General features: G+C 31.3%; 2 protein-coding genes and 1 pseudogene across 2 annotated transcripts; 1 reads left to right on the forward strand and 2 right to left on the reverse strand.

Moving 5' to 3' along the window:
* Positions 1-1989: 1989 nt before the first annotated feature.
* On the reverse strand, positions 1990-6270 carry LOC148621612 (V-type proton ATPase subunit e-like). Its single transcript, XM_088576188.1, has 4 exons — positions 6110-6270; positions 3113-3160; positions 2751-2898; positions 1990-2323 (listed from the first exon to the last, which is right to left on the reverse strand). The coding sequence occupies exons 1-3, from the start codon at positions 6220-6222 to the stop codon at positions 2781-2783; spliced, it is 279 nt and encodes a 92-aa protein (XP_088432314.1). The 5' UTR covers positions 6223-6270; the 3' UTR covers positions 1990-2323; positions 2751-2780.
* A 243-nt stretch (positions 6271-6513) lies between these two features.
* LOC148621613 (pyridine nucleotide-disulfide oxidoreductase domain-containing protein 2-like) lies at positions 6514-25591 on the forward strand. The gene is made up of 16 exons (XM_088576172.1): positions 6514-6692; positions 7868-7887; positions 8519-8612; positions 9510-9583; positions 9877-10032; positions 10497-10653; positions 11572-11633; positions 12550-12647; positions 13556-13697; positions 14323-14454; positions 19238-19310; positions 19839-19995; positions 20387-20538; positions 21372-21478; positions 22415-22535; positions 23266-25591. Exons 1-16 carry the CDS (start codon positions 6572-6574, stop codon positions 23328-23330), a joined length of 1731 nt encoding a protein of 576 aa, XP_088432298.1. The 5' UTR covers positions 6514-6571; the 3' UTR covers positions 23331-25591.
* LOC148621614 (uncharacterized) lies at positions 15578-17447 on the reverse strand (annotated as a pseudogene).
* Positions 25592-27934: the final 2343 nt, after the last annotated feature.

Consider the following 27934-nt stretch of genomic DNA (forward strand, 5'->3'; position numbering starts at 1 on the left):
CTTCTTTTTATTTTTTGCTGATTTTTCGATGTGTACGCAAGTGCGTTTTTGCGTATAGGGAGCTACGTCCATGACAAGGCACTAAATCGACCACTTATGTACGAACTGATCTATACATCTCGCGAATTTTGAAAAAGACAAATGTAAACTCACAGGTACGCTCAATGACATGAACTACATTTTTCAAGCGAGTTGTTTTGTTGTGTCATACTTTGGGGTGTGTATATATGCATGAAAATGGACGCATTCAGTACTTGATAGTCCAGTGGTTGTCATTTTTTTTATGTTCATTGTTATTCGTTTTTTTGTGTAGATTAGTTCGATTTTCGTCTTTTATGAATAGTTTCACATTTATTTATTTTGGGGCTTTTACAGCTTGCAATTGCTTTATGGCATGGGGTTTTACCCATCATTGAAGACCGTGTAGTGACATGTAGAAGTTAAATTGTTCGTTGCTTGGCATTTGGTGGATGACTTAATTTCTCATTGGCAATCATACCACATCTCTCATTTTTATATTGATATAGACATAAGAGTTCAAAATTCGTACATAATCGATCTGACGAATTACAACTAAATTGTTGTCTTTCAAAGGCAGATCAACGACCGCCTCATCCGTTCTACTCCAGCAGTGCTAGAGGTTGTCTGGCAAGCTATTTTCTGACTTGGTGCCATCCTAACTGCACAGTTAGCTTATGTAATTAAGATGCTCCGACAGAAGCCAAATGAAATGATATGAATGGCGGGGAAAACGATTTTTGCCCCTACAAAGGAATATCAAGTTGTATCATTGTAAAAAACCAGCAAACCAGTGCACCTAACATCCGTATCTAAAATATGTTGGCCTATTTTTACTATCATGCGTTATGTAAGAGATTGCAAGAACAAAGTTTCACACTGTGACATACATTTTCCCCGGCATCACTATTTACAACCTGGTTATGTTAACTAAAGACTCGAGTCATAACTGCAGATATTCTAACATTATCATTTTGAACATTAGGTGCAATATACACATGGTATAGTTCTTCAGAATTTATCTTAGCAAGGAGAGGATCCAGAGAGGGTTTCGGAGGGAAAAAGGGGATGGAACCACATCTTTCTGGACAATTTTGAAAGTTTTGCAAAAAAATTTTTGACAAAAAGGAGCATTCTGGAATCTACTTTTCAATATCTAAAATCTATGGATCTACAATAAGAGTTTCTTGCAAAGATGTTTACCCTACCATTGTAATTGGTCCATTCTTCAAGTCCATATTGTTTATTTACTTTTAGTTTAATGCATGTTTTGAAATTTATTGCTATCTCCGTTATCTATTGCCCAGCCACGTTCTTAAATAAACCTTTAATCCTGCGTATCCTAGATTTATGTGAGAAGGCCTACATAGGCTTTGTCTGATGTATAATCCTTTAAAATTATATTGAGTTGAATATGCTTAAAACTACATGTTATTTAACTCACTTTCATCATCACAAAATTCATTCAAAACTTTGCTAAACTGAAAAAGCTAATTCTAGTCAATCAGCTTTAACCCAAAGTGCTAAAGTATATTCAGGCTAAATATATCTATACCATTGCTGGATTAATATTAACTTTTTAACACTAAACATCAGCAATTTGTTTGTTAGTAAGAGTTACCTCTACCCTGCAACAATCCTTTTTAATTTGGACGTTGATAAACTGACACATCAATATCAAAATAAAAAGGAGATGGGTTGCATTTGGACTTCCAGTTTGTAAAACATAGTATAAAAGCATTGTAACAGACTTAATACATATATTAAAGCATGCAGTATTTTCAACCATACAAAAAAGTATCCTCTGAACTCTTAGTTTCTGGAGAATTTACATACAAAGGGAGACAATCTAAAACAAAAGTGAATTTCCAAAAAATTCATATATTTCTTTTTTTCTAATACTAAATTCTTAAAAGTATTCAATATATTTAGAGCTGTGAATGGTATCTGAAATATATACGGAATAAAACACAACTCATTAATTATTTATTTACATCCATATAAAATAAAATAAAATAACAAATATGTTGATCGAACAACAAAACAAAACTATCATACAATTATTTACTTCTGTTTACCAATATTCTTAAATGGATTATGATTTTACTGAAATGACTAGTTAGAATGATGCATATATTACAACTAAATTAGTGTTTACTTCAACAGTTTGGTTTTTACTGAAAGCAAGACTCCAAATTATGTTGAAATAGAAAGACAAGAATGTCAGCCTTCCAAACCAAAATGTGTTGTATTACTGGTTGAATGGTAGATATCTCATTATGAAATATGATGATGCAGTGTCATTCTGAAATTTAAGAAAAAAAGAGAATAAATGGATATTTCTAATCTTTATAACAAAAAAATGTCTGTCCTTCAAACATATGAACATTTGCTTTTTTAAAATAAATTAATATAAGAATAGGAATAATCATCCTCTACACTAAGAACATTTATATTCATATTTGATAAAAGTTTAAAGGAAAATAGTCATTAAAGCATGTATCACACTCTTCAAATCTTTCAAGGGTGTATAGCAAAGATATGCATCAAACACTAAAATGCACAAAGAATGATGTATCTTGAAGTAAGTTTAAATTTCAAAAAGATTGGGGGGGGGGGTGGATTGCCAATGATTTTCTAAATAATTATCCATAAGCATATTTCTCCCTTAGGATTCACCAATGGCATAATACATTGTTCTCCAACAGTAAATTAAAGGTTCAGATACTTACAATGTATTTAATTACACCTAACAAGACTGTCTAGTATCTTTGATGGTTAGGATCCCCTTCCCATTCAGCTTGTATCACTCTTATCAAGTCAGTTGGTAATGCTGGTCCCATCAATGGATTTAACTGGAAAAGGTATGCTAGCAGCCAACTGAAATTCAAGAAAAAATCTGATTATATGTGGTATTTATTAAAAATCTAATGCTGATACAATACTTTTATTATTACTGTAATACAAGCTAGAGAGACTAAAGAAAGGACAACACAGAAATGAGTAGCACAATTACGACTAAAAGCAAGGCTGAACTCTGTACAAGTACAAGCAGTCCCTACTTCTACCAAAACATCCACTATATAGTACTCACAATAACCAACAGCATGCAGCAGACATAGCCAGCATTAACTGTACAACTCTGAAAACAAATTTACATGTATTAAATTAACATGTATGAAGAATTTTGTTCAATGTTAAATTAATTATGGATAAAGCAGAATTAAGACCAAAAACATAACAAAATCAATAAGCAGGACAAAAATTGATACTACCTCATATGTTGGACCCTGAACAGTCGGGACATAACAAAACTATTGATTTAAATTGTGATTAAATGACAATATTTAGAACAGGATTGAAGTGGTCAAAGAACTTCAAAAACTTGCAATTATATATAAGATTAAGAAAAAAAAATGTTTTGCATGGCACAGCTTCATACATCAGACCACAAATGTTGAATCTTGTACATGATCACAGAATTCAAGCTTGTTACAGTTCTGAATTTTGATTGCAATTAAATATTTGACATAGGATTTGCTGTGAACACAAAGCCTTGAAGGTTGCTCTTAAGTAAGTTAATATACTTAAACGATTTTTATCAAACAAAAGACATGGTGACTAAAAAAATGTCAATTAAAAATGTGCGACATTCAGAGTTATTTGTTTGAAAATAAACAGAGTAAAAATTTGATCCAAATAAAAATAGGCTGCTGACCCCCTTTTTTACCCCAGATTGTTTTACTCCTCGTTTGCTGGCCCTGAATTCCCAAAAGGTTAGGATAATGACACTTTAAATCAATCAAAACCTTCTTAGAAAAAATTCATAGAGATCCATACACTTTTACTGCCTGGAAACCAGGAAAATGTTTTTTTGTGAGCTCTTAATTCCTTCATGTACATTTGTACATAAAGCAATCCCAGCCTGACATTGGTGGCATTGTATCTTGTGATACAATTTCAGAGATCCATACACATTATCAATTAAGGTATGGCTTGCAGTATTCATGCATCATTCATACATGGACAATTTTCTGTGGACAGAATTTTGGAAGTTAGAGAAGCCCCTGCATGGTCTCTCCAGAATGTCACCCAACTTTAAAAACTTACTATGGTCAGTGATAGCAATACAGTGATACACTGCAACCGCACATGTACTTTTTAATTGTTCTTTCCACCCATTAAGTTGGGTAGAGAGCTGTACAGACATGAAACAATCAGCTATGTTGCAAGATCAAATATGCTTCATAACATGGAGATTATCTCAATAACCTTGTCCATATTTCTAACTGATGTGTAGTGACACTAATACTGATAGTGAAAGCTTAAGACTTATGTATGTGTCATCTGCTTGGCTTGAACACTTGCACATATCCCGTAGATACTCATGAATGCAGGGATCTCCAGGGATCAAAATGAACATATAGCCCACTCTCCGGTTGGACAAATTTTCATTGAGGTGGGTGTCCTTTCATGCAGAAAATAAATAGCCAAAGAAAAAATGATAAGGTTGAATGAATAGCACAAACTACAATAGAAATTAACAATCAACAATGGTAAATCTTTCTGTCTGCATTGTCTAACTCAATCATACCAAGGTAAAGTTTTCTCTTTGCCAGGCTTGACCATAGGTCCCCAGCACTAGAGACGTTAATATCACTGGCAGGTCTTGTAACTTGGTTGATACCATTAAACAAGTTCTTTATAATTTAACCACAATAACTTAGACAGTCATTTTTATTGTCCGAATCTGTGTCATTAAACAATCTTTTAAAGCTTTTGGGAATCGATCCATTACCTTTTCAAAAAAGTTAAGCAAATTGGATTGCCTTTTGGTGACAGATAAATGCAGAGATCGTTAAGACACTGTTGTCTAAATTTAAGATCATCTTTCTCCCTCTTCGATCACATCAATCTTTGTCAAATTGAATTAAATTCTTGATACATGTATTTTCCATATTTTATTAAATGATAAGTTATCAAATTTTTTTCATTCAAAAATACAGTAGAAATTATTCAGCTTATTTGAATCTTATTGATTTTGTTGACGTTGATACATTTAATAACCAATTTGACAGATATGAGATTTATTTACGTATACCTTTCACTCCCTAACACATTAACCCCCGGAAATTACCAATCAAAACATTGTAATATCGGTAGAATAAGCACATGTGCCAATCATATTGATTTATTTCAGGTAGAAATGATTAATCGGCAAGAGCATTTGGGAAATACAGTGCTGATTTGCAGTGCATGACACCAGTTTGAATGCACGGCACACACCAAATGAACCCATGGCACAGCACCATGTAAAAAGAGGACATGGAATCCTGGAATGGGTATATGATGCATGTCAAGGTTAAGTTTACTTTGGTTACATTTATACATCTTTCAACCAATATCTAGTAAAGAATTTCATGATGAACCAACAGCCCAGAAATACGTTTTTCGATGGTATGATTGTTCATTATGTTATTTAAACATACCTGAAATAAGTTTTTCATGAACAAAAATTAGTATTTTATGAATATTCATTAAAATATATATGAACAATTTTATGAAGAAATCTCAGTACTTTGAAATTATTCATGTTTCTTTCTGATGCCAGACTTCTGTTGGGTAGTTCGAAAGTGTTGTATTATGCAAAAAAACTTTTTTTCATGAAAATACTGATTTAATATAAATTTAAATAATGTAAGAAGTGAATACACACACACAAAAAAGTATTTTATTGAGATATTTGGATACACTCCTGATTTCCCCCCAAAAAAGACAGTTTTCGAATATTCCAGGTACCGAAGTGAGAGACAGTATGGAATTGTGTGCTGCAGCGTAGGGGATGATTGCAACAATATTGTCGATCATTGACATTGTTCAATATTAAAATTGATAACATCATTTATGAGTGTGGGCTCGTCTTAATGAAATAAAAAAAAATCTTGATGAGATTTCATTATTTACAAATCATCAGGCAATAACCATCATATGTCAGTCAAAAATTCAGATACATGATGATGTACGTTTTACGATATACCAACATGTACATATCATTTATTTCTGAAATATTTAAAAGGAAATAGTTGTATACCCTTTATTGGCAGATCTTCGCATGAACAACTGTATGAAGATTGGACATACTATTCCCACAAATGCCCAAAACCCTGTCACAATGACAACTGGAAGGGTTTTTCTGTCTACCATCTCGATCGTTTAACAGGAAATTATCATGTGATCGATTTGTTTATTGAACTGGTAAACGACATGTAAGGTGAAGAGCTAAGTGAGAAAGATTTGGTAACCAGTTTTAATGATCAGATCGGAACAAAAAGTCGTACGAAATCCTTTCGGTAATAATCTGAAAATTTTCCGGAAAACAGGCATTTTTGTCAAAGTGTTCTCTTTCAGGTCCGCGCTATTAAAATATTCAGGTGCATTGTATTTTTTTTACAATATCCTTCAATTTATCTGTTGTTAATTTCTTCAAAGATCAAAGACTAGTCGGTGAAAAAGGGTCACATGATCAAAAGATGGCAGACGTACACACTGAAGAATGAGATTTTTTCAAAGGAAATTGTGTGCAAAGCTGCACTCAGCAGCATCACAGAATCTTTCAAGAAAGTGGCACAATAAATCTCTTAAGTCAGAATATGATGCAATTGTCATTGGAGCAGGTAATATATTATATGTCATGTCATGCATTATCATGATATCAACATTTTATATTTTCATACAATACATTGATAAGTTTTTTAGGGGATTAATTTATCAGGACCGTCTTGTATAAAATAGGAAGAAACTCTCAAGTCAAATCAAGTCAAGTAAACTTTATTTAAAGTCGATATTTCAAACAAGAAAACATAACCTCAGTATAGAGCTTTTAAAATCGACATGAAAAGGCTGCTGTTACACATATGTATATATATATATATGTGTGATGGGAAATAGTACCTGTAAAATTCATAGACAAACTGGGTTTCCTCAGGACATATCATGTTATTTACGTAAACACTTGAAAGCGTGGACAATTTGTGTTTCTGATGATATTGAAAACAACTTGATTAGACCAGAGGAAACCAAGTTTATCTGAAGTTATGTCAAGGTCAAAGTAGTTTAACTTTCAGTCTAATCAATTGTAGAAATATGGAGTTTGATTGTACAAGTCCTTATTTTGATCTAATAAGCAGAATTTGATGGTGATATCTGTATTCGTATATTAGATTCATCCTTTGTTAAGTGATTGCAGAGAAGTTAATAGTAATATGTTCAATTTTATTTGAAAAAAAAATGATATGAAATGTCTCGGGTGCCCCCAAATCTGGGTTTACCTTTTGTGTTTTAATATACTAATCAGCTGCATATTTGATAGTTAGAACAACCCCTGGACTATAGTCCAGGGCATTGTTTTACAAAGCACTTGTAAGACTTACATACATGTAAATTCTTACCAAACCATTGGGACTTATGTTCATGTAAGTCTTATAATAGCTTTGTAAAACAATGCCCTGAGCATTACCATGGTTGACAATTAATTTTTCATAAGTTAAAACCCCTTTGCACATCTTTGTATCTACATCTGGCAAAGTTTTGAAATGACAGCAGTGACCTTTACAAATAATTGACTTTGATGTCACTAAAGTGGCATCTGTTATGGCTACTGATGAGCAAGTTGGGTTTCTAGTAACAGCTGTAGTTTCCAGTTACATATATACTAATGTTTTAGTAAATACTTTTTAACAGGTATGCTATGTTAATACATAAGTGTATGATAATTTGGAAACAATTTAGATTATTATATGTGACATTATTGATAATTTTCAGACTGGGTGTTTTGGATTTTTTTTTTCAGGTCATAACGGCCTTGTCACAGTAAGTATCAATTTCTTGATATGCTTTTGAATTTTATTAAGAATAAGAACCAAGCTTTGTTAACCATTGAGAACACAACACATAAAATAGCTTGAGAAGTTGAGATGATCTGTGTTCTGTTTAGGTGAAAAGTAAATTATAGTTAGCCAACATGAAATTTATTGGTTGTAACAGGTTATTACCCCTGATGCACTATTTATACCCCCAGCTTAAAAAGCAGGAGGTATATAGTAATCACGCTGTCCGTCCCGAGTTCTAATCTGCTCTTCTCAAACTGCGGAAATGGAATTTTAGGAAATTTTCACTCATTCTTTATAACATTATGCCATCATGCACATCCTGTTTTGTATTCCATATGACTGACTTTTTTTGAACATGGACTATCTTTTAATCCACAACTCTTCTAACACCACTAGGTGGAATTTAATGAATCTTTCATACAATGTACATTCTTGGTGCCATTGTGCAACTCCTATTTTGTACTGTATGAATTATAGGTAGGGGAGTGGGGTGTCGACAAGTGAGCTTTTCTAGTTTTATAAAAGTTGAAATTTGCATAAATGCTGAAGCTGAGGATTTCTGCTAGAAATTTTTTTTCATGTTAACATGGAAAACATTTCTGCCATTTTAGGCTGCCTACCTACAGAAAGCTGGACTGGATGTTTGTGTCTTGGAAAGAAGACATGTCATTGGGGGAGCTGCTGTCACTGAAGAAATAATCCCTGGTATATATAGTTTATTGCATGGTTTTTAATTAGAGAGGTTACAATGACCCTTATCTACATTATCATGAAAGGAATACTAGTACTTGAACACTAATATTCCTTGTTCATGGGCCTTTTATTTTTGGTACTTTGCAAACTTATTTATTGACTATTTTAATTAAACATTGGAAAAGGATTTAATCAGAAAACTACCACCTGCACACAAATAAGACTTGAGAAGGAAAGAAAAAACACAATAATAAATATATAGTGACTGGTTTGAATTTGGAGAATGGGTTATTTTTATTATATAGATAGTAGTGATTAAACGAAAGTTCCCAGTGTAAAAATTTTCAATAATCCACACTGTGAAATAAATTCGGTAATTTCACTCTCAGACTTTCTCCTGTCAAAAGGTCACAACATGTTTATCAATCCACCATTCACAAAATTTAAATTTTATGTTTAAAATAACAACAAATAATGGAGAAAATCTATATAATATATAAGATAATCAACTGGTTATCGTGAATTACAAAATATGATCACTCATGCCAAGAACGCATTAAGATTTAACTTGTGTGCGTAACACTGGTTAAATCTTGGCGCTTTTTGTCACTCACAATCATATTTTGATCATTCACTTTTTCCAATTAATTATCCTATTTTACTGATTTCAATGGACCACTCTTTAGTAATCTTTCTAAGAAAATATATGATGGGACATTTTCAGCCAGAATGTGATAAATGGTGCATGTCCCTAAATCCTAATCACTGTATATATAATCTAGAATAAAGAGGTTATAAAAATACATTTAGAAGAATAATGTATTATGAAGGATGGGTAAAATTTTGTAGTCATATGCAGATGTTTTAGATTGTAGTTATATGTAAGTAGTTTATGCTTTATACTTTTAGGATTTAAATTTTCTAGGGCTTCATATGTTCTGAGTTTGATGAGACCCCAGATTATGTCAGATTTGGAACTTAAGGTATACATCTCATTATAATGAAATATGGTACATGTTAATATTTAAAAACTAAAGCAGTGGTCTTATATACGTTATAATTAAGTTTTCTTGTTTTTCAATTTAGCCTAGTTATGGTTAATGTTCTGTTTTATAGCAACATAGCATGTAAAAGGCTTTTGGACTTTTCCTATATACTCTTTATCTCCATCATGAAAGAAAAATAATGTTGGATGCTTTCCTTTTTACCATATATTGCTTTTTTAGAGGTATTTTATAGACAAGAAATTAACCAGTTGCTTTATCATAACTTACAGAAGTATGGGTTGAAAGTTTATTTGAGAAATCCAAATTCCTATACACCCTTGATTAAACCAGGAGGGTTAGATGGGAAAGCTAGATCGCTTACAATTGGAAGAGATTCTGCTGAAAATGCAAGACAAATAGCCCAGTTCTCCACTAAAGATGCAGAGGTAATTCTATCCTTATTGTTTGAACAGTTGGTTCTTCTGGAACCTTAGATGCATGTTTATTTATAACCCTTCAAATAATAAAAAAATACCACCAAAAACTAAAACAACAAACCAACAAAACTGAACTAAAGTAAGAAAAAAATAATACAAATGTATTGGTATAGTTACTACAATATTTAGGACAAAGAGCTTTGTGTTCCTTTTTCAGAAGATTTCTATGCTTCTAATTTTAAGAGATTATCTCCCTTTAATTAGTTTTATCTTATTCAGTTGTGTAATGTAATACTAAAAAAACTACTAAATGTATGCTTAATTTATTTTTGCTGATATTCCTTAGTATTTCAAATTTCTGTTCTGTCAATAGGAAGAATTATTTCTGTATGCATTAGCATAACTCTATCATACATGGTCAAACAGCTAAATTAGTCTATACATTGCATTGTATGCTTTTTATTTACTCTTAGTTGTTTGGGAAATATGAACATATGTTGGAGGAGATAGTTGATGCTATAGAGCCACTCTTAGATTCCAGTCCAGTGTACCTACCCCATGTTTTATCCAGTGCTACATTGATGGAAACATTGTCACAATTACCTAACATTAAATCTGTTGCAAGTGCAGGTAATGCTATTTCTGTTTGAATTTGTTGTATGATGTTTTTTTTTTTTGGGTATCTTTCAACAATATCAGAATCATTGAACTAAAATAATAAGTGAGATTATACATGTTTTCCGTAAGTTGAAACTCACAAAAATGTTTTAAAATATGCTAATATTGCTTCCTACATATGTTTGAATTGACCAACCTGAGTAACAGATCAGTATTCACAAAACTATTTTTACCCTAATGTTGAATAATTCAAATCTGTGTATTTCTAAATCTAATTTTAAACCTACTTTACAGCAAGTCTTAAATCCTTCTCCAGGTGATGGTTGCAACAAACAGATTTGCAGGAAATTACTCATTTTTCAACAGAGAATTTTTGAAATTCAGTGTTCATTATTTATAAATAGTGCTAAGATAACGGAATTACAATAGAATTTTCTTATAAAGAAATATCTTGTCAGATTTAAGAGATAGACAACTCTGATCTGAGATTAAAGCAAAACTCTAGAAAAATCACTGGTTCATTCAATTAAAATATTGAATTTTTGTCAAGCACTTTTTAGTTATGTTATAATTTTGATCTTTAGTTGGCTAATAATAGTTATACCATATGACGGGTTATATTGCTGGGTGTAAAATTTAGGTGTTTCTCATTTTGGCGGATGTTTATAGGTGCACAAAGTATATAAGCCCAGAGTAAATATTTCTCAGAATTTATCATGGCCTTTTTAGACAGACTGTTTAGATATGCCAAAATAAGCACCTTGTGAAAACTACCTGCTGTACAGTAAATCAGACATACAAGAATCAACAGCATGGTTATCTCACCTTTTTGTGTGTTTTCATTATTATTGTTAGTTTGGTTGAATTTTTTATTCATGTTGCAATTGAATTTTAATTAATCACAATTATATGTATCATCTTATTTTTTAGCTCGTAAATTAAAAGAAAATACTGAAGCATTTACAGAACTGATGACAGCACCGACTACTAAGGTAATTGCTGAGGAAATGTACTTTTAGCTAAAATGCTTAACTGACATGTTTCCTACTAGGGATTTGATTCTCTGGCTCCCAAGAGCTATCTTTTGGAAGAGAATATAAAAGGCAAATGGTTATAATTACAATATGCTATTATACTAACGTATGTAATGTAAAAAATTCTATTACTGTAGAACATTTGCTTAATAAACATTTATAAGGAATTTCCATTAACTTGTAATATGCCATTATACTGACTGAAACATCACAGGTAAACCAGAAAAATTCCAGTTTCAGAGGTTGAAGACAGAGATTATCATAAATATTCAGCAATCTCTAAGGCATGAAATTGGTGATACTTCTAAACTGGCATTTTTCTGTTTCAACTGTGAAGCCTCAGTCAGTATAATTGTACTTTTTCAATTGAGAGAAATTCTTTGTAATGTTTTTGAAAGTGTGCTACTGCCTCTTTACTAAAAATGCTGATGAGTAAGAACAATTAGGATGATTGAGAATGTATGAAATCGCCTGTAAAATTCAGATCCAAAGAATCATAGGTGTGTGGAGTTTGAAATTTACTCGTTATTTTTTCAAATTTGATATTTTTTGTTTGATTGTTTGCTTGTTATTTCTTTATGTTGCATTAATTTGAGAAATATGATCTAAAGATGGCATGTGTGTTTTGTACTGTACAGTATCTTCTAGAGGAAATATTTCAGTATTTTTTTATTTATTCTTGTAAAAAAACATAGTATCTTTTTGAACTTTATTTCTATTCTCATAAAAAACATGGTATCTTTTTGAACTTTATTTCTATTCTCATAAAAAAACATGGTATCTTTTTGAACTACATTTGTATTCTCATAAAAAACATAGTATTTTCTTGAACTACAAAAATATGCATGTCTCCTTTTCTCCTTGTAATTTAAAGATTTTAGATAAGTGGTTTGAATCTGAGCCTTTGAAAGCTACACTTGCAACAGACTCAGTCATTGGTGCAATGATTAGCCCTAAAACTCCTGGCAGTGGGTATGTTGGATTTGTAAATGCTTTTAGTTAGCTTTAACCCATGTACAACTGTTTTCCTTTTTGTGTTTTTACCCATTATCAGTTATTGATTATATGTTATAATTCCTTGTTTTATTGATCTACCTGTAATATTAATTTATCACCAATTAAATTTTTATGATATGGCAATTTCTTGTAAAATTGATGCAAAGTTTTAAATTGTGAATGATTTACCAGTTTGACATTTAATTTGAAACCAAATCAATTTTGAATTTAAGTCGAAGATTGGAGTAAAAATGAGAAATGGTTACAATGTAGGATGATAATTGATGTTAAAGTTTTAGTAAAGCCTACAAAATATATTGTTTGTGAGGTCATTCCTTGTCTTTTCAAGGGTGGATAATTTATCATTATAATTACTATAGGGTATGTAATGGTTTTATGAAATTGGGTGCCAATCTACCATTCAAATGCATGGAAATTTGTCATTTACAGAGCATTGAGTTTTAAGAGTAAAACATCTTCCTGTGTGAAAATATCAATGAAAAATGACAAATGTCTATTTCTACATGATCAAAGTGTTAACAAAAACAAAAACAGGAGATTTTTCATTGTAATGTGGCTATTCAAGATTCTGGGAGTAAACAATAAAATCTGTACAGGTCTTAGGATTTCAATACATTCTACAAGGGAACTTAAAAAAAAAAAATGAAACTATAATTACACACCTTTTATCAATGAAATAAAAATAAAACAAAAAACACCTCCCTTATCATTTTACCCTGCTGTGAACATTGAAAAAAGCTCCTCATCTCTTATTTGACAATAAAACAGTAAAAGAAAATTGGTATTCTTGAAAACAGCATGTGAACCAAGAACTTAACTATGAAAGCCTGATGGAAGTGTATGTATGTTTACTGCCATTTCAGGTATGTACTTCTTCACCATGTAATGGGAGAGTTAGAAGGAATCAAAGGGGCTTGGGGCTATGTAGAAGGTGGAATGGGATCAGTATCTAGAGCTATAGCTAACTGTGCTGAGGATCATGGAGCTTCTATATTCACGGAAAAGGTTAGTGATATTAAGTCATGTTTTAGTCTTTTTACTCATTAAACACACTATCATATTTTTCTCAATTTTTGCAGTTGAGATAGACAGGCATTAAATTTGTGTGAGATTTACTGATTGAAATGAGAAAATTTCTGCTTGTACGAAGCAAGTTGTTAATGCAAGTCAGACAAATTTCTTGGTATGGAATTATGTGATTTTTTTCTATATTTAGGTATGTTTCAGGTAACACCTGATTTTTATAATTGTGTAGTTTCTCTACTGCATAAATTTTAATCTGACAATTATATATTAACTATTTAATTTTTTGTCTGCTGGACACAAAGCTGTGCTTGACATACTTTGTAGGATTTGATAGAAGTGGATGTATCCATAGCATAATCCCAAAGTAAAATATTGTGTGCAAATTTTTGTAAGGTATATACTTAAGAAAAAAATATTGTTTGTGGAGTGAGCAAAACCATAATTCAAACCATGAATTTACATTCCCAACAAAAAGTAAAATTTCATGATCTAATGAAATCTAGGAACAACTGGTAGTGAAATTATGACATATCAAGAAGTTTGATACCAACAAATAACCTCCACATTGAAATATTTTAATCATATGTTCAACTTATAATTTCAGCCAGTGTGTAAGATAGTAGTGGAGAACAATGAGGCTAGAGGTGTAGTATTAGAAGATGGATCTGAAATCAAGGCCAGGGCAGTTTTGTCTAATGCCACTCCTAAAGTTACTTACTTAGATCTATTGGAAAAGGTAATATAAAAATAGCAGAAAATGGTCATATATAGTAAAAAAAATCTAATAGAATCCCTTGTTGATATTGAAACTGATCTCCAAGCATCTTCCATACTCTAAAGTCATGTGCATATTTGTATCTCCTTATTCCTTACATCTGTTTAAATATCTTATTATGAATCTAAAAATAGTGTCAGTTTAGATAAGGTATTAAAAATGAAAGGAGAAACAAGAAAGAAGTATTTTAGACAGGTAATTGAGGACAGTTTGGGAAGCTTTGTAGAACAAAAAATAGTTTGATATGAAAGAAGAATAAAATGTTCTTATGCAAACTCCGTTTTACTAGACCTGACGTATTCAGTGATTATCATTTCATAAGTGTCCAAAGTTCTAAAGAGGGAGATCTCCCTCTCAAAGTTTTCTCAAAGTGGGAGGTTTGCTAATTTTTTTGTTTCCACAACATGTCATGACAAGAATTGAAGTATTTCAAGCTGAAAAGTGACTGGAGAAATTTTGTTAATGTGTCTAAATCTCTGACTTTAACAAGAGCACATAAGCCAGAGATTGTGGAATTTTTCATGAAATATCGTGAGGCTCCTGCTGATGTGGGAGACTTAATACCTATGTCATTCAATGTATCCAGTGTTTTATTTTTTACTTCTTACTGTTTATCTATATCATCTTTAGGATTTATATTCCCTGTTGCCAAAACTTATTTTAAGGGTAAAAAATTAACCCATTGAAGCACAATAAATTGGTATTTATCTTGCATGCAGTGACTGATTGGAACATTTTGATTAGAAAATACCATTAAAGATTAGGTTTATGTGATCCTACCTTTTATAAAATTAAAGTCATAACATGTACCAATTTTCAGAAAATATTTGTCATATGAGAGTTTTCTTAAATGGCATGTTGCATAGAAATTCTTCAAAATGCTGGTACATGTAAAAACTTAATGAAAATTATAACAAATTATGGTTTGAAACATGGTGCAAAATGCGGTAACACTTGTACATGTACCAAACACATGTACAACAATACTGACAGAGGTGTAGCCTGCAAAACATGTTCTTACCTTTTGCGTTAAATATTTAAAAAAAAAATAATTAGATTATTGAGGAAGTAAAGAGTCTCAAAGTGTGGCAATCTGAACTTTTCTTTATCAGAATTCATTGATTTCTAGTTCATATAACTCAGCCTTTTCATCATCAGGAGAAGTTCCAATTAACATGTGCCCACTTTCACTGAAGGTCATACTGCACAGCTTTGTTATGCTAATAACCTTAGTGTCAAAGTATGTCAGAAAGTGACCAGAACTGTCTAGGAGATGTAAAGTATCTGTGTTGTAATCACAAATGACAATATTATTAAAGAGGGTTTGTTTTATGTGAAATGGTTTGAATAGTGTTCCATCTTGATTAATATCTTGGTGGCCAGTGTATTTGTTCAGTATTCCTCCTTCATTTTTCAAAATCACTATTCTTCCATCATTTTGAGATGAGAGCGTGTCTTTCACAAAAATATTTCCATTGTTTTCACTTGTTAAATATCTTGGAGAAGTGAAAATTTTGTTTTTGTCCTCGTCATATTCCCACGTTCTTTCTACATTTCCTTTACTATCAAACCTTATAACAACTTTCTGGCTATGGACAAGAAACGCATCCTCAGAACTTCTTGCTCCTACTATAATTGAATTATTACTAGTGACATGACATGCTATTATGAAAAACGGACTGGCATTGCATTTAGAATCTTTGATTCTTCCCTCTTTACCCTTTATTATCCTTAGAGTTGAGGTTCTGTCTGCTATTAAGACAGAGCTGTGTGAAAATGGTTGCATATCATAGACCAGAATTTGAAGTTTATCTTGCTTTGACATTGTCTCTGCATTTAGCTTATAGATGATAATGTCTGAAGTATGTGTATCAGCTGTTATATCACATACCCAAACCATTGCATTATCACACACAGCTATGTTATGACATCGATTTACTTCTGTCTTAAACTTTCTTTTAACTAATAGATGCATCCCTTGTACTACTATGGACTCCTTGAGTGTTCCAAAGATAGCCTGATTTATATCTGCTGGAATAAAGTTTGGCATTGAATTTAACTTAATAGGCAGCACCTCAAGATTGTTATCTTCAAGATCTTCTAACAAGTTGCCAATATTTTGTAAGAAGAAGGATGGGTTTTGGCTAGCAAGCATTTCTATGGATTTTTCTTCCCTTTGCAGGAGTTTTTGTATACTTTGATCCAATGCATATTGTTCTTTTGACAATGTTTGGTATATTTCATCTGTTCTTTTTTTCATTTTTGCTGTAATTTCAGTAAAATGCATATTAACAGCTTTTTTCCATGCTTCCTTTTCATCTTTAATTTCTTGCAAAACTTTTTCACATTTTTTATCTTCATTTAATGTTTGCTTTTTAATTTTCTACTTTGTCTTTTTAATCTACTCTTCTGGATTTCAATGTCCTTAATCTTTTCTTGTAGTTGTTCCACTTTTTTTAAATAGCTGTCTTTTATCTCATTGAATGCATGGCTTGTATGATCTTTAGCAATACAGACAGGGCACACAAGCAGTTCACAAGAGGTGCAATATAAGCAGCAGGATTGATTCGCATGCTGTAGGCATTTGTTATCAGAGAAATCTGATTTGCTACTTTGTAGAGTATATTTTCCAATATCATTTATGTCAATAATTCTATGGTCGCTGGCATTTTTGAATTTCGGATGAATCTTTTCATAACATTTGTTGCACATAAGCAGTTCACATTCTAGGCACTGAAATTTCAGTCTTTGGTCCTCTTCACACAACTGACATGAAACAATATCCTGAGCAGATGAAGTTGGTTTTGACTGGGCCATGCTATACATCCATAATAATGCAGATTTTTTATATTATTCTTGATAGAAAATTTCTAAATTAACAGGTTGAATTTGACAGTCACACAATATAATTTTGTGCACATTTAAAGGACATTCATCCATTGCAGTTTTGTAATCATAGACTTATTGATTTAAATATCTCTTTGTATATTTTTTTACACTTCGTATTACATGCATTTAAACAGCGATGTGTGGAAATAGCCACGAAACTGCAATTCAAACTTGTCTGGATTTCAATCTTTTGTATTTTCTTTCTATGCATGTTTAAAATCAGTTAAATGATCTTTTTACTACAAAAATAAGGAAGACAGTTTCATATGTAAATACACCCCATTCTTTAATTTTGTGAATAGTAGTTAGAAATCTTATCTTTTACTTGTCAAAATGTAGCCCTATAATGTATTATTCTATTGAAGGTTTAACTAGAATGATTCTTTATATTGACTAGAAACTAATAAAATAAAGTAAATTAGAAAATGAAGATTTGCTTTCAGCAACTTAATTCATAACTTGCTGACTTTGAAAACAAATACAAGGTTACCAGATTTTGATTTATTTAAGGTCCTGCTTGATCGATACAGGTGTCATTTTTTTGTCTGTCCATCTGCCTATCTGCACATTTAAAGGGTGTGCATTTTTGGTATTTTTGGTTAAAGAACTAGGGCCCGATTTCATAAAGATTATTTTCAAATCCTTCATCAAGTCAAGTTTCAACGAATCACTGGAAATTGAAGATTTGAGGAAAAATTCAAGGTTTTATGAAAATCTAAATTAGAAATTTTTCATGAAATCTAGGCCTGGGCCAACTTTCTCATGATTTTGTTCATAGAAAAGTATTCACAACTTAGAACTGTAAACTGTAACTGTAACACATCACAAATCAATTATATATTTGACTGATTAGGGTCAATAGGGGTTATGACATGAAATCATGAAAATGTGAACTGTTCATTGACAAAATAGGAGAAAACAGTTACTGAAATTATTGAATGCTATTATAATAATGAAATATTGACCAGAAATACAAAATAGAAACTGAAAAACTTTTGTTAACTATTAATTAAAGTACAAAGAGTTCATTTTTGGTCAATCAAATTAATTCTTTTGTCAATTACCCTGTGACACATACATTGCTAAGATATGACATTATGCATATATTAATATATTTATCAAAATAAAGTTGAAACACTTTTAAGAGTTCAGAGGTTTATAAAGAGTGCACTTTACATTCCCTTTTTACAGTTTTTTTACAAAAGTTTAGGCTTTAAGGAGGTAGACCTAGGGTCAGGGGCATAACTCATGAAATCAGTGATATGTTTATATCATATTCAATTTCACCAAAGCCTCTCAATCTTTCATTTGAAGCAGAATAAAATGAATCCAAGTTAATTAGGTGCTGACATAAGATTGATGTTAAATGCTGAATACAAATGTTCCAATGATTTTTAAGAGTTGTGTCCCTTACCCTAGGTCTACCTCCTTAAACTGAAAGAATTTTACACAGAGTTTTCATGGTGTATTAAAATAAAGAGACACCATTCCTTTAAGTGTACTATATTTTATATGTTGTCTATATTTTGTTCAGTTTGAATCAATTTAAGACTTGTATTGAAGGATATTGTCCATGTGCAATGATAGTGTTCATACATAATGTTACCATCACAAAAAACACTCAAACATTGACCAGGCCAGTTATAGGATCTCTGCATTAAAAGCTCTGAAAAACATTTTGTAACTAGTTGACATTTACTTTGTCATTTATTAATTTGACTAAGTGTTTTTCTCCATTTATTCTCTTCTGTATGATGCATGTACAATGATTCTATGTAGCTATAAATTTCTTATTATTTAGTGTCTTTACTTGATGAATAGAAAATTGTAAGGTTTTTTTTCATTTTATTTAAAGGGTGACTTACCGGAGGATATGGTTAAAGATCTGAAAAGTATTAGTTATGAGTCTCCAGTCACTAAAATCAATGGTAACTATATTATTTCAGTTAAAAAGTGAATAGTTTTCCAATGGAAGTGGTCTTCACTATTTAAATATGTGCATGTTTAAATTGTATTTAATAGATTTGTTTGTGTGTTTAATTTAAGTTATAAGATAGAAAATTGAAGAATACTGTTTAAGTGTTTTTTTTGAGTGAGGAAATTTTCCATTTTTCTTAAAAAACTGGGTGAGGTTTTTTTTTGCATAATGTAATTTTCGCAGCAGACAAACAGTTCAAAGATCAAAACATGGATGAATAACTCTATTTTATCTCCATAAATATTACGCTTGATTTAATTTTGCATTCCAGCTTTGACCATGAATATAGCAAAAATTAAATGACTGTGGAAATACCTACTTATATGGTATAATAAAACTTTTTCAACTTTTTATACATTTGGATATAGGAGAAAAATTCATGAAGTTTTATTTTATCTTTTGATCTACAGAATTTTGATCCATCTTAGTTGTGTATCTTAATCATGAATTTAACAACGGTATTTAAATTTACTTATAGTTGCTGTAAAAGAGATACCTAATTTTCTTGCTGATCCAAACCTAAAGGCCGGAGAACCCATGCCCCATCATAGGGCTACTATACACCTTAACTGTGAACACTCAGACCTCATACATGATGGTTATATAGAGGCTCAACAAGGAAGATTCTCAAGAAGGTCGGAAATACAGAGACTTAATGAGGGGCAATTTGAATGAAACTATTTACATAATCTTAGAATTGCTTAGATAGTATTTATAGTGCTAAGATATAGAGCAGGAGATAAATTAAGTTCAGCCATAGACCAGACCATACCAAACATGTTATAATTGGTATGGTAGTCACTGCTTATATACTAGTTTGTAGCATTAGCAAGTAATAGGAGGATCATTCTAAAAAAATGTTGGTTTAGTACAAAACATGTCCATAACAGCTTCATAAGTATAAGCCAGTTGGCTTTCAGGTAAGCTGATTCTATATTTTAGTCATTATTAATTAATATTCTGCATTGTATTTGACTATAATGGACTGATTATTTAGATTGTCCTTTTTGATCATTTATCTTAAAGCCCAATGATAGAGATGACAATACCGAGCAGTTTAGACCCTACCCTAGCCCCTCCAGGATGTCATGTTTGTTTGTTATTTACTCAGTATACACCTTATACACTGAAGGATGGACAGTGGGATGATGCTACCAGAAATGAGTATGCAGACACAGGTAAATCTTAATCATATACAGTAGAGAACTTGTAATTATAAACATACTGAACAAGTGGGTGATATATTAGAATCACCTAATCTATCCATCTGACCAAATTTGTCGCAAATATCTGAACTCCTAATGGATAGATTGATTTCATATTTGGTATAGGGCTTTATATTGATTTGGCATAGGTTGTATGTGATTTTGGTAGTGTCCTGTATTATCTTCTTTTTCCATAGGTTTCTGTATGGGCAGGGGTGTATCTAGCATTGCACAACAATGTATGCGGCTTCATATTTTTCATACCTATGGCAATACTCTTATGATAGAGTTTAATTTTCATATATAGTGCAAACAACTTGGTTAAAGATATGTAAATATGTAATAATTCTGAAATGAAGCTTAAGGGACATTTGGAAATTTCAAACCAAAACAAATCAATATTGAGGCATAGGAATGGAGACAGGTTACCACCTGTTTTTATTCAGAGATTGGTTAGACAGGTTTTTTTTGTGATATTATCGTACATTTACTCTGTGCATTTCAGATCTATCATATATTGTTGCCAGACTATATATGAATTTTAATGTTTGCCATCACAGTGCAAAGCATTTTGTGCTGTCTTATTGTGGTTTCTGCAACCAATATACTTTCGCGCAGTACTAAATTTGCAATTATTCCTCAAATCATTTTAATGATGTACTTTGAAGAAAATATTCACAACAGTATTATTTTTACCTTACAGATCTTACAGAGAAAATAGCAAAAATAAAACTGTCACAAAAATTTCATCACTTACAGTATTTCAAACCCATTCACATTACTGGTGTGTCTTTTCTGTATTTCAGTCTTTGATATAATTGAGTCATATGCTCCTGGATTCAAAGCCAGTGTGATAGGAAGGGACATACTGACTCCGCCAGATCTCGAGAGGACCTTTGGACTAACAGGAGGGGTAAGCAACTGTTAAATTCTTGATTCTTTTATTTTACAACAGCTTATAATTGAGTTCTTGTTGATGGTAGACAACTGGATAGACAAGGAGAAAGATAGAATATAAAAAAAACCCTTTCTTTTGTTAAAATCTGTGAAATATGTTTTTTATTGCCATGTGCTGCTACCCAGGTGGTACAAAATATTGTGTCTTTTTATAGACAAGGTATACTTCAGTTCAAACTACTTTCCATGACAACAGAATGAATAAAATACAGGAAGTGCTACTTGACCTTTTCCTGGATGTATAGACTATGACCTCACACTACAGTGGTGATTACTACTATTTTTCATAAAAAGTTCCTGTTTCGATTTTAACAATTAAATTTACTTATTGTTTTATAATTTTGTGAAAGTTGAATTTAGTTTAGGAACACCTACATGTATCATGCTTCTTCTATTGATGTATGTCTTCTCAACTGTCTGGATATGCTTCATGCAGATGTACCACAACAAAAATATTTATCATGTATAACCTTAGGCTTGCAGTAGTAACAGCTATCCACACCAACAACAGATTTTTATATCCCCACTTGAAAAGTTGGAGGTATATAGTGATTATATGGTCCATGCATCCATCCCCAGTTCTAATCTGCAACCTCTAAAAGACTTCTGTATGGAATTTGATGAAACTTTGGCTCATTCCTTATCTCATGTTGCCATTGTGACCTCTTATGGGGGGCTATTTTCTTATCCACAACTTTTCTAAAAATGCTGAATGGAATTAGGTGAAACCTTTACACATTCTTTATCACATGATACCATTGTTTACCTTTCATTTTGTTTTTACATCTGAATGATTTTTGGGGTTTCCTCTATGGTTTCTAGTGAGGGGAGTGGCAGTTATCATCAAGTTAGTTTTGCTCACAGTTTTTCTAGGTTTTCTTTTAAATTCCAGAATATTTTCCATGGTGCAATGTCATTAGACCAGTTATACACAACCAGACCAATACCAAAGCTCAGTAACTACCAGTGCCCAATCAAAGGACTGTATTTATGTGGATCTGGAGCCCACCCAGGTTGGTGTTTATAGGACAATTCACTTACATCAAAATGCAAACAAATGGCATAAACATGAACAATGGGAGCAGGAACAGAACAAAATAAAAAAAAATAAAATAAAGATAAGGGAAAAAAGGTATTTTGCTTATTTGGCACACTCTTTGAAAATGTCAGTATAAAATGAATCAAATCATTAATTTGGTCTGTGGTCCTGTGACTAAGACTACTTTTTTTCAATTAAGACTGAATTACTTCATCAAGAGACACATAGTACTTTATGATATATTTGTTATTTCTAATTTTTTATGGTTCTGGCTAACACTTATCAGTCACTGCAGTTTAACTGTAAATCTGAAATTATTATGGGCATGAGGTACAGGTGTGGCCTGTGTATGCCCTCCTCTGAAATTTTTTACACGAAATTTTGATTTTTCATAAATGCTACCCCCAAAATTTATTTTACCTGGCTTTGCTTGGCATTTAATTGTATTTTTGCCCACCCCTCAATCTGAAACCCAGGATCTGCACCAGAACTAGTTGCAGCTTTGAATATTTTTGTGATTTTGTGAAATTTACTCCAAAAAGTAATATTTTACACAGTGATAAAACATCTACAAAATTCTTAATGAGTAGTAGGAAGTATTGAAATGCATAAGAGAGAATCTTCATTTTGTGTCCACACACTTCCTTCATATCAATCCAAGTATATGTTTTTTGTCAGTATAGAAATAAATTGTTATTTTCCAGGAGGTGGAGTAATGGGTGTTCCAGGGAGACAAGCTTCTCAAGTAGCCATTAAAGCACTCAAATAGACCTATACAAATACAATGGCCATAGAAATCAGATTTTTGTTGTATACTCAGGTTTTTTTGCTGATCAAAATTCATTCGTATGTACATTTATATTTGTAAAATGTATTTACATTTGTAATTTCTAATTTGCGGAAAAAAAGATGAGAAACTGTTTAGAAAAGTTGTGATTTTTTTTCCTGTTTCACCTGCTACATTTTTTTTAAATACAGAATATATATTGTATGAATCCTAAATGAGCATTTTTTATATTATACACTTCTATATGCATGTACACAAATGAACTGTGATAATCCTAGCATTCCCTTCTTTTACATCTTTGATCAAATATGCTTAGTATTTTTTTGATTAAATGTATACATTTACATGATTTATACTGTAATTGTTCCATTTGAGCTGTCCTAGTGCATTGTCTGTGGTACACTGTCACTGACTTTTTATTGTGATGTAACAAACTACTTTTTTTAGACCTGCACTCAATGAGTGGGTGGTAAATTTGAATCACCTTGTCTGTCCATCTGTTGTACTGTCCAAATTTTAATTGCTCTTAATGGGTGATTCAATTTAAAATTTGGTATGTAGCTTAGTATAGACAGGGCACATATTGGAAGCGATTTCTGGTAATTGTCTGATATCAGCTTCCGGTTTTGAATTTTGCCACAAACATTTCAGCTCCTACCACATGGATTGATTTTCATATTTGGTGTGCAGCTTTATATAGATATGGCATATTGTGTACACAGTTTTGGTTGCTGTTCAATATCAACTTCCTGTTTCATGGAACTTTGCTATTTTTCACTGTATGGAACAAGTGGGTGTATACCTAGCAGGACAAAGTGTGCAACTTCATATTGTAAAGTTACTATTCTATCTACATTTCTTTAAAGTATTGTTTTCTGTTCTTGTTATTTCACATTTTATATCTGTTTCAGTGTTCTAGGATTCTACTTTCCCTTCACCAAGGGCAAATGCAATTTTGGTGTGGGAAAGTTGATTATTATGTCCCACTTTACATTTGACAAGTAGAAAGCTTGAAAATATTTGAAAGGATTTGTTAAGTTTGGAAAGCAAACTTCAAGTGTGGGAGAGTTAATCTTCATTTAAAGTTATCCCATGGAAGTGTAGAATACTGTGTTGAGCTGTTTACTTTAGAACATTGTACCTTTTCTACAGATTGTCATTAAATCAACATGGTATAACAAGTACATGTAGAAACATATTAAAAGAAATGTTTGTTTTTTGAAGATTTTATTAACATCAAACCTATACAATAACAAACCACACTGACATGAGTTAAGCCAACAGACAAATGGTTTTCAATTCATGAAAAATAAATTATCAAGCAATATATTACAACATTATTCTATCTAGAGTCATTGACAAAGGTTTATTTTAAGAAACTTTATTTGATTTGAAGTCTGTATAAAAATAACTAATTATTTTTCCTGCACTTTATTTTATTATTCAAATTCTCAAATTTAAATCATTATACTGTTTGATTATATGTTCAATGTAGGTGACCTTAGATTTAGACCTTAGAAAGTCAGCCATGATATTCTGTTCACCTAATTGGAATATAAATTACAAATTTGTATGGTATATATATATAGGCTATTACATTGTATCAAATGGATCAAGGCAGGTAAATGACTTTATATTCATCACAAGCTTTAGCCTGTGTTTAAAAATACCAATAATTTACCATGAAGGTCAGAGAAATCGGTTAATAATGAAAGAAATTTTTTCTTTAATTTCTTAAATTTCATTGAAATTTAAATCAAAGGTCAAATTCCTTCTAACTTTAGAGAGTAATGTTATAAAGCAAAACTTATATTTTTGACTAGGTTATAATCAGTCCTGTAGAGAGGATAACATTCTTCTCACACGGGTCAGGAGATGCAAAATATTTAATCTCCTATCTTTTTATTGAAGTTCTGAATAAAAAATAATCATTTTGATGAATGAAATTAATTTTGTTAGCTGTGGAATATTTTTTATCAAATTGCAAGACATTGAAGAACTTATATGCAATTTACAGTAATTATTTGTGATAAATTACATAGTCAATCAATTATGTTGCTTTAGCTTAATTTGTTATGCAAATATGATTTTTTTTTTGCCTTGATAAAGTTTTCTCATATTATATCTGTCTATTGGTGAAGTTGATCAGTCAAGGTACATGAATGTGCATGAAGTAACTTTAGTTTTTTCTCAATTCACTCATTTTTTAAAATGATCTCTTCCAATAAAGACAATCATTTAAAGTTTTTATTTTTTATTGCCAAACTTGGATACTGAAATCTCAACACATTAATGGATACTGAAATGTTTGTTTTATTTCACTGCATCCTGATAAAATTTGATATATGTGGTTACAAAATTAAAATTTTTTTAAAGGCCTCATCCTCAGTGACATACCTGGTAATTCTTTTTTTACAAAAAAGAAAAAAAGATCCATGGCAATATACATGTGCATGTGTTAAGTTATGAAAAGGTAGCAGTTAAATTTAAAGCAGTTCCTTAAAAATTACCATTCCACAATTATTTGTTTCACAAGAATGTATACAAAAACAATTACCGTAAATTCACCATATATTCAGTTAGTTTAACACCATTACATTTATTTAGGTAAATAGTAATTTTGTCTCCTTATATATTGTATCAAACCAATCATCATAAGAAGTTATCATAGAAAATTTGTGATACACAGCAGAATATGATACAAGCAACTCGCACAGAATTGTATCCAAATAAATTTTTCTGTTTGTTTTTGACTTGATAGATATGCACATGACATAAAGAAGCATACTAAAATTATTACAATACATATATCCTTAAATAAAGCTTTAAAGTTTAAAATACTGTGTGAGATAGATGCAATATTAAGAAAGAAAAGTATATGCTTATCATTTGTGTGGATACAAGATAGGGGTTTAATTACATGGAGAAATTGGTTTACAATAATCTCACTAAAATCACTATGATAAGTTAGCTTTGAATCAAACCTAAAACAATATCAGATAATATGACTGTTGGATTTTAGTTAGATTATTGTTCTCCTTGTAAATAGTTCAGAGATTCTAAAGAATCACAAAGTTTATTTTGGTCTACTGGTAAATTATGTTGGATTTTGCTATGATGCTTAGCCAGACCAATAATCTTTTGTTGATTAATAGCAAATTCATTGATTAGTAATTAAGTTTTTCTAATAGTCAAGGGTAACAAATCATACACATTAAGGTTTTAAAAATTATCATCACACTGAACCTTTACCAGTAATGCAAAGCTCTGATACTGCCATTCAAGTGTTAAGGTTTCTAGGACACTTCAAAGCAAGGGGGTTTTCTTGATTTTGAAACAATGAACTTGTACCCTCATAAATCCTGCAAACAATGTGACTGCTTGAATTAAACAGTAAACAAAATTGTAAAGGATTCGGTTACTACTTATATCAGGGATAAAAATTGGTGGTAGCCCAGTCACCATGGCTATTTCTGATCTTGAGATGGGCTACCAAACTTTTGGATACAGTTTAGTTGAAAATATGGCAAGTATTAAACAGAAATGTTATCTGGGCTACCAGCTTGAAATTTCCGAGTTTTACTCCTGTATATTCAACAAATTTTAGAAATATCTACATGTATAAAAAAACAAGGGCAAAACAAAGCATGGCATCCCATAGGTAATATCTAGACACAATGTGAACTTGACCTTTGACCTACTAAATCTAAAGGGTTCTAAATATGATTTTAGCATGTTCATAAGATGGATTGATGGATAGGTAGACAGTACCGTTACTATATCCTTTGGTAAATATGTTGACAGGAGGTAAAAAATGTGGAACCTGAGCCACAACAGACAATAAGCACTCAACATGAAACACAAAAAGTCACAGGTTCAGCGTAGCAATAGAATAAATATAATGAAAAAAACATTTGTATATATAAAATATTAATCTCTATAAAAGCATAGAAAAATAAATAATGGAAATTCACTTAAACATAAGGTAGCACTTTGTCAAGATTATTATCTGTAATGGAAATATACATAAACACACAATAAAAACAACACTGAAGCATTTTGATAAACTGAAGTATTTACAGATCAGTTTAAGAAAACAGTGGACTTTTTTTCAAATATGTGATTGCTAACTATTCTAAAAATGATGAAAAAATGTAGAGTTATCTTCTGTTTTCTAATAATTTACAAATCAGACTATTTTCTTTCATAAAATTATGAATTATTTTTTTGCTACTTTATATTATTTTCTTGTCCAGTGGTTCCCCTATAAATGTGCTTGTGTCTTGTTAACTAAAAAAAAATCATTCATGTACAAGGCTTACAGCGTTATACTCCAAACACTTACTCTTGGAATACCAGTCTTAAGTACTCAAAACACATCAATAGCTGGAAAACTGAATGAGTAATAAAGAGCTTAGAATATCTATTTCGTGAATTAAAGAGAAATTGTGTTAAACTGAGTAGAAGGAACATTCAGGCGCATTCAAATTTCTACTCCATTACAAACATCTCTATGCAGCCAATTTCTTTAAAGTCTGTTTTACATTCTCAAAAAAGGATTTGCTGCATATGGTTAGAAAAATTAA

The sequence above is a fragment of the Perna viridis genome, chromosome 3 (genome assembly GCF_037379345.1).
Source record: "Perna viridis isolate PV_CMFRI_1.1 ecotype Kerala chromosome 3, ASM3737934v1, whole genome shotgun sequence".
Classification (NCBI taxonomy): Eukaryota; Metazoa; Mollusca; class Bivalvia; order Mytilida; family Mytilidae; genus Perna; species Perna viridis.

Coding starts and splice junctions, on each gene's coding strand:
- LOC148621613 (XM_088576172.1), top strand. CDS start 6,572: ATGAGATTTTTTCAAAGGAAATTGTGTGCAAAGCTGCACTCAGCAGCA. Junction 6,693..7,867: donor TGCAATTGTCATTGGAGCAG/GTAATATATTAT, acceptor TTTTTTTTTCAG/GTCATAACGGCCTTGTCACA. Junction 10,654..11,571: donor TAAATCTGTTGCAAGTGCAG/GTAATGCTATTT, acceptor CTTATTTTTTAG/CTCGTAAATTAAAAGAAAAT.
- LOC148621612 (XM_088576188.1), bottom strand. CDS start 6,222: ATGGTAGACAGAAAAACCCTTCCAGTTGTCATTGTGACAGGGTTTTGG. Junction 3,161..6,109: donor CGAAGATCTGCCAATAAAGG/GTATACAACTAT, acceptor ATTTGTTTTCAG/AGTTGTACAGTTAATGCTGG. Junction 2,899..3,112: donor GCTGCATGCTGTTGGTTATT/GTGAGTACTATA, acceptor CTTGAATTTCAG/TTGGCTGCTAGCATACCTTT.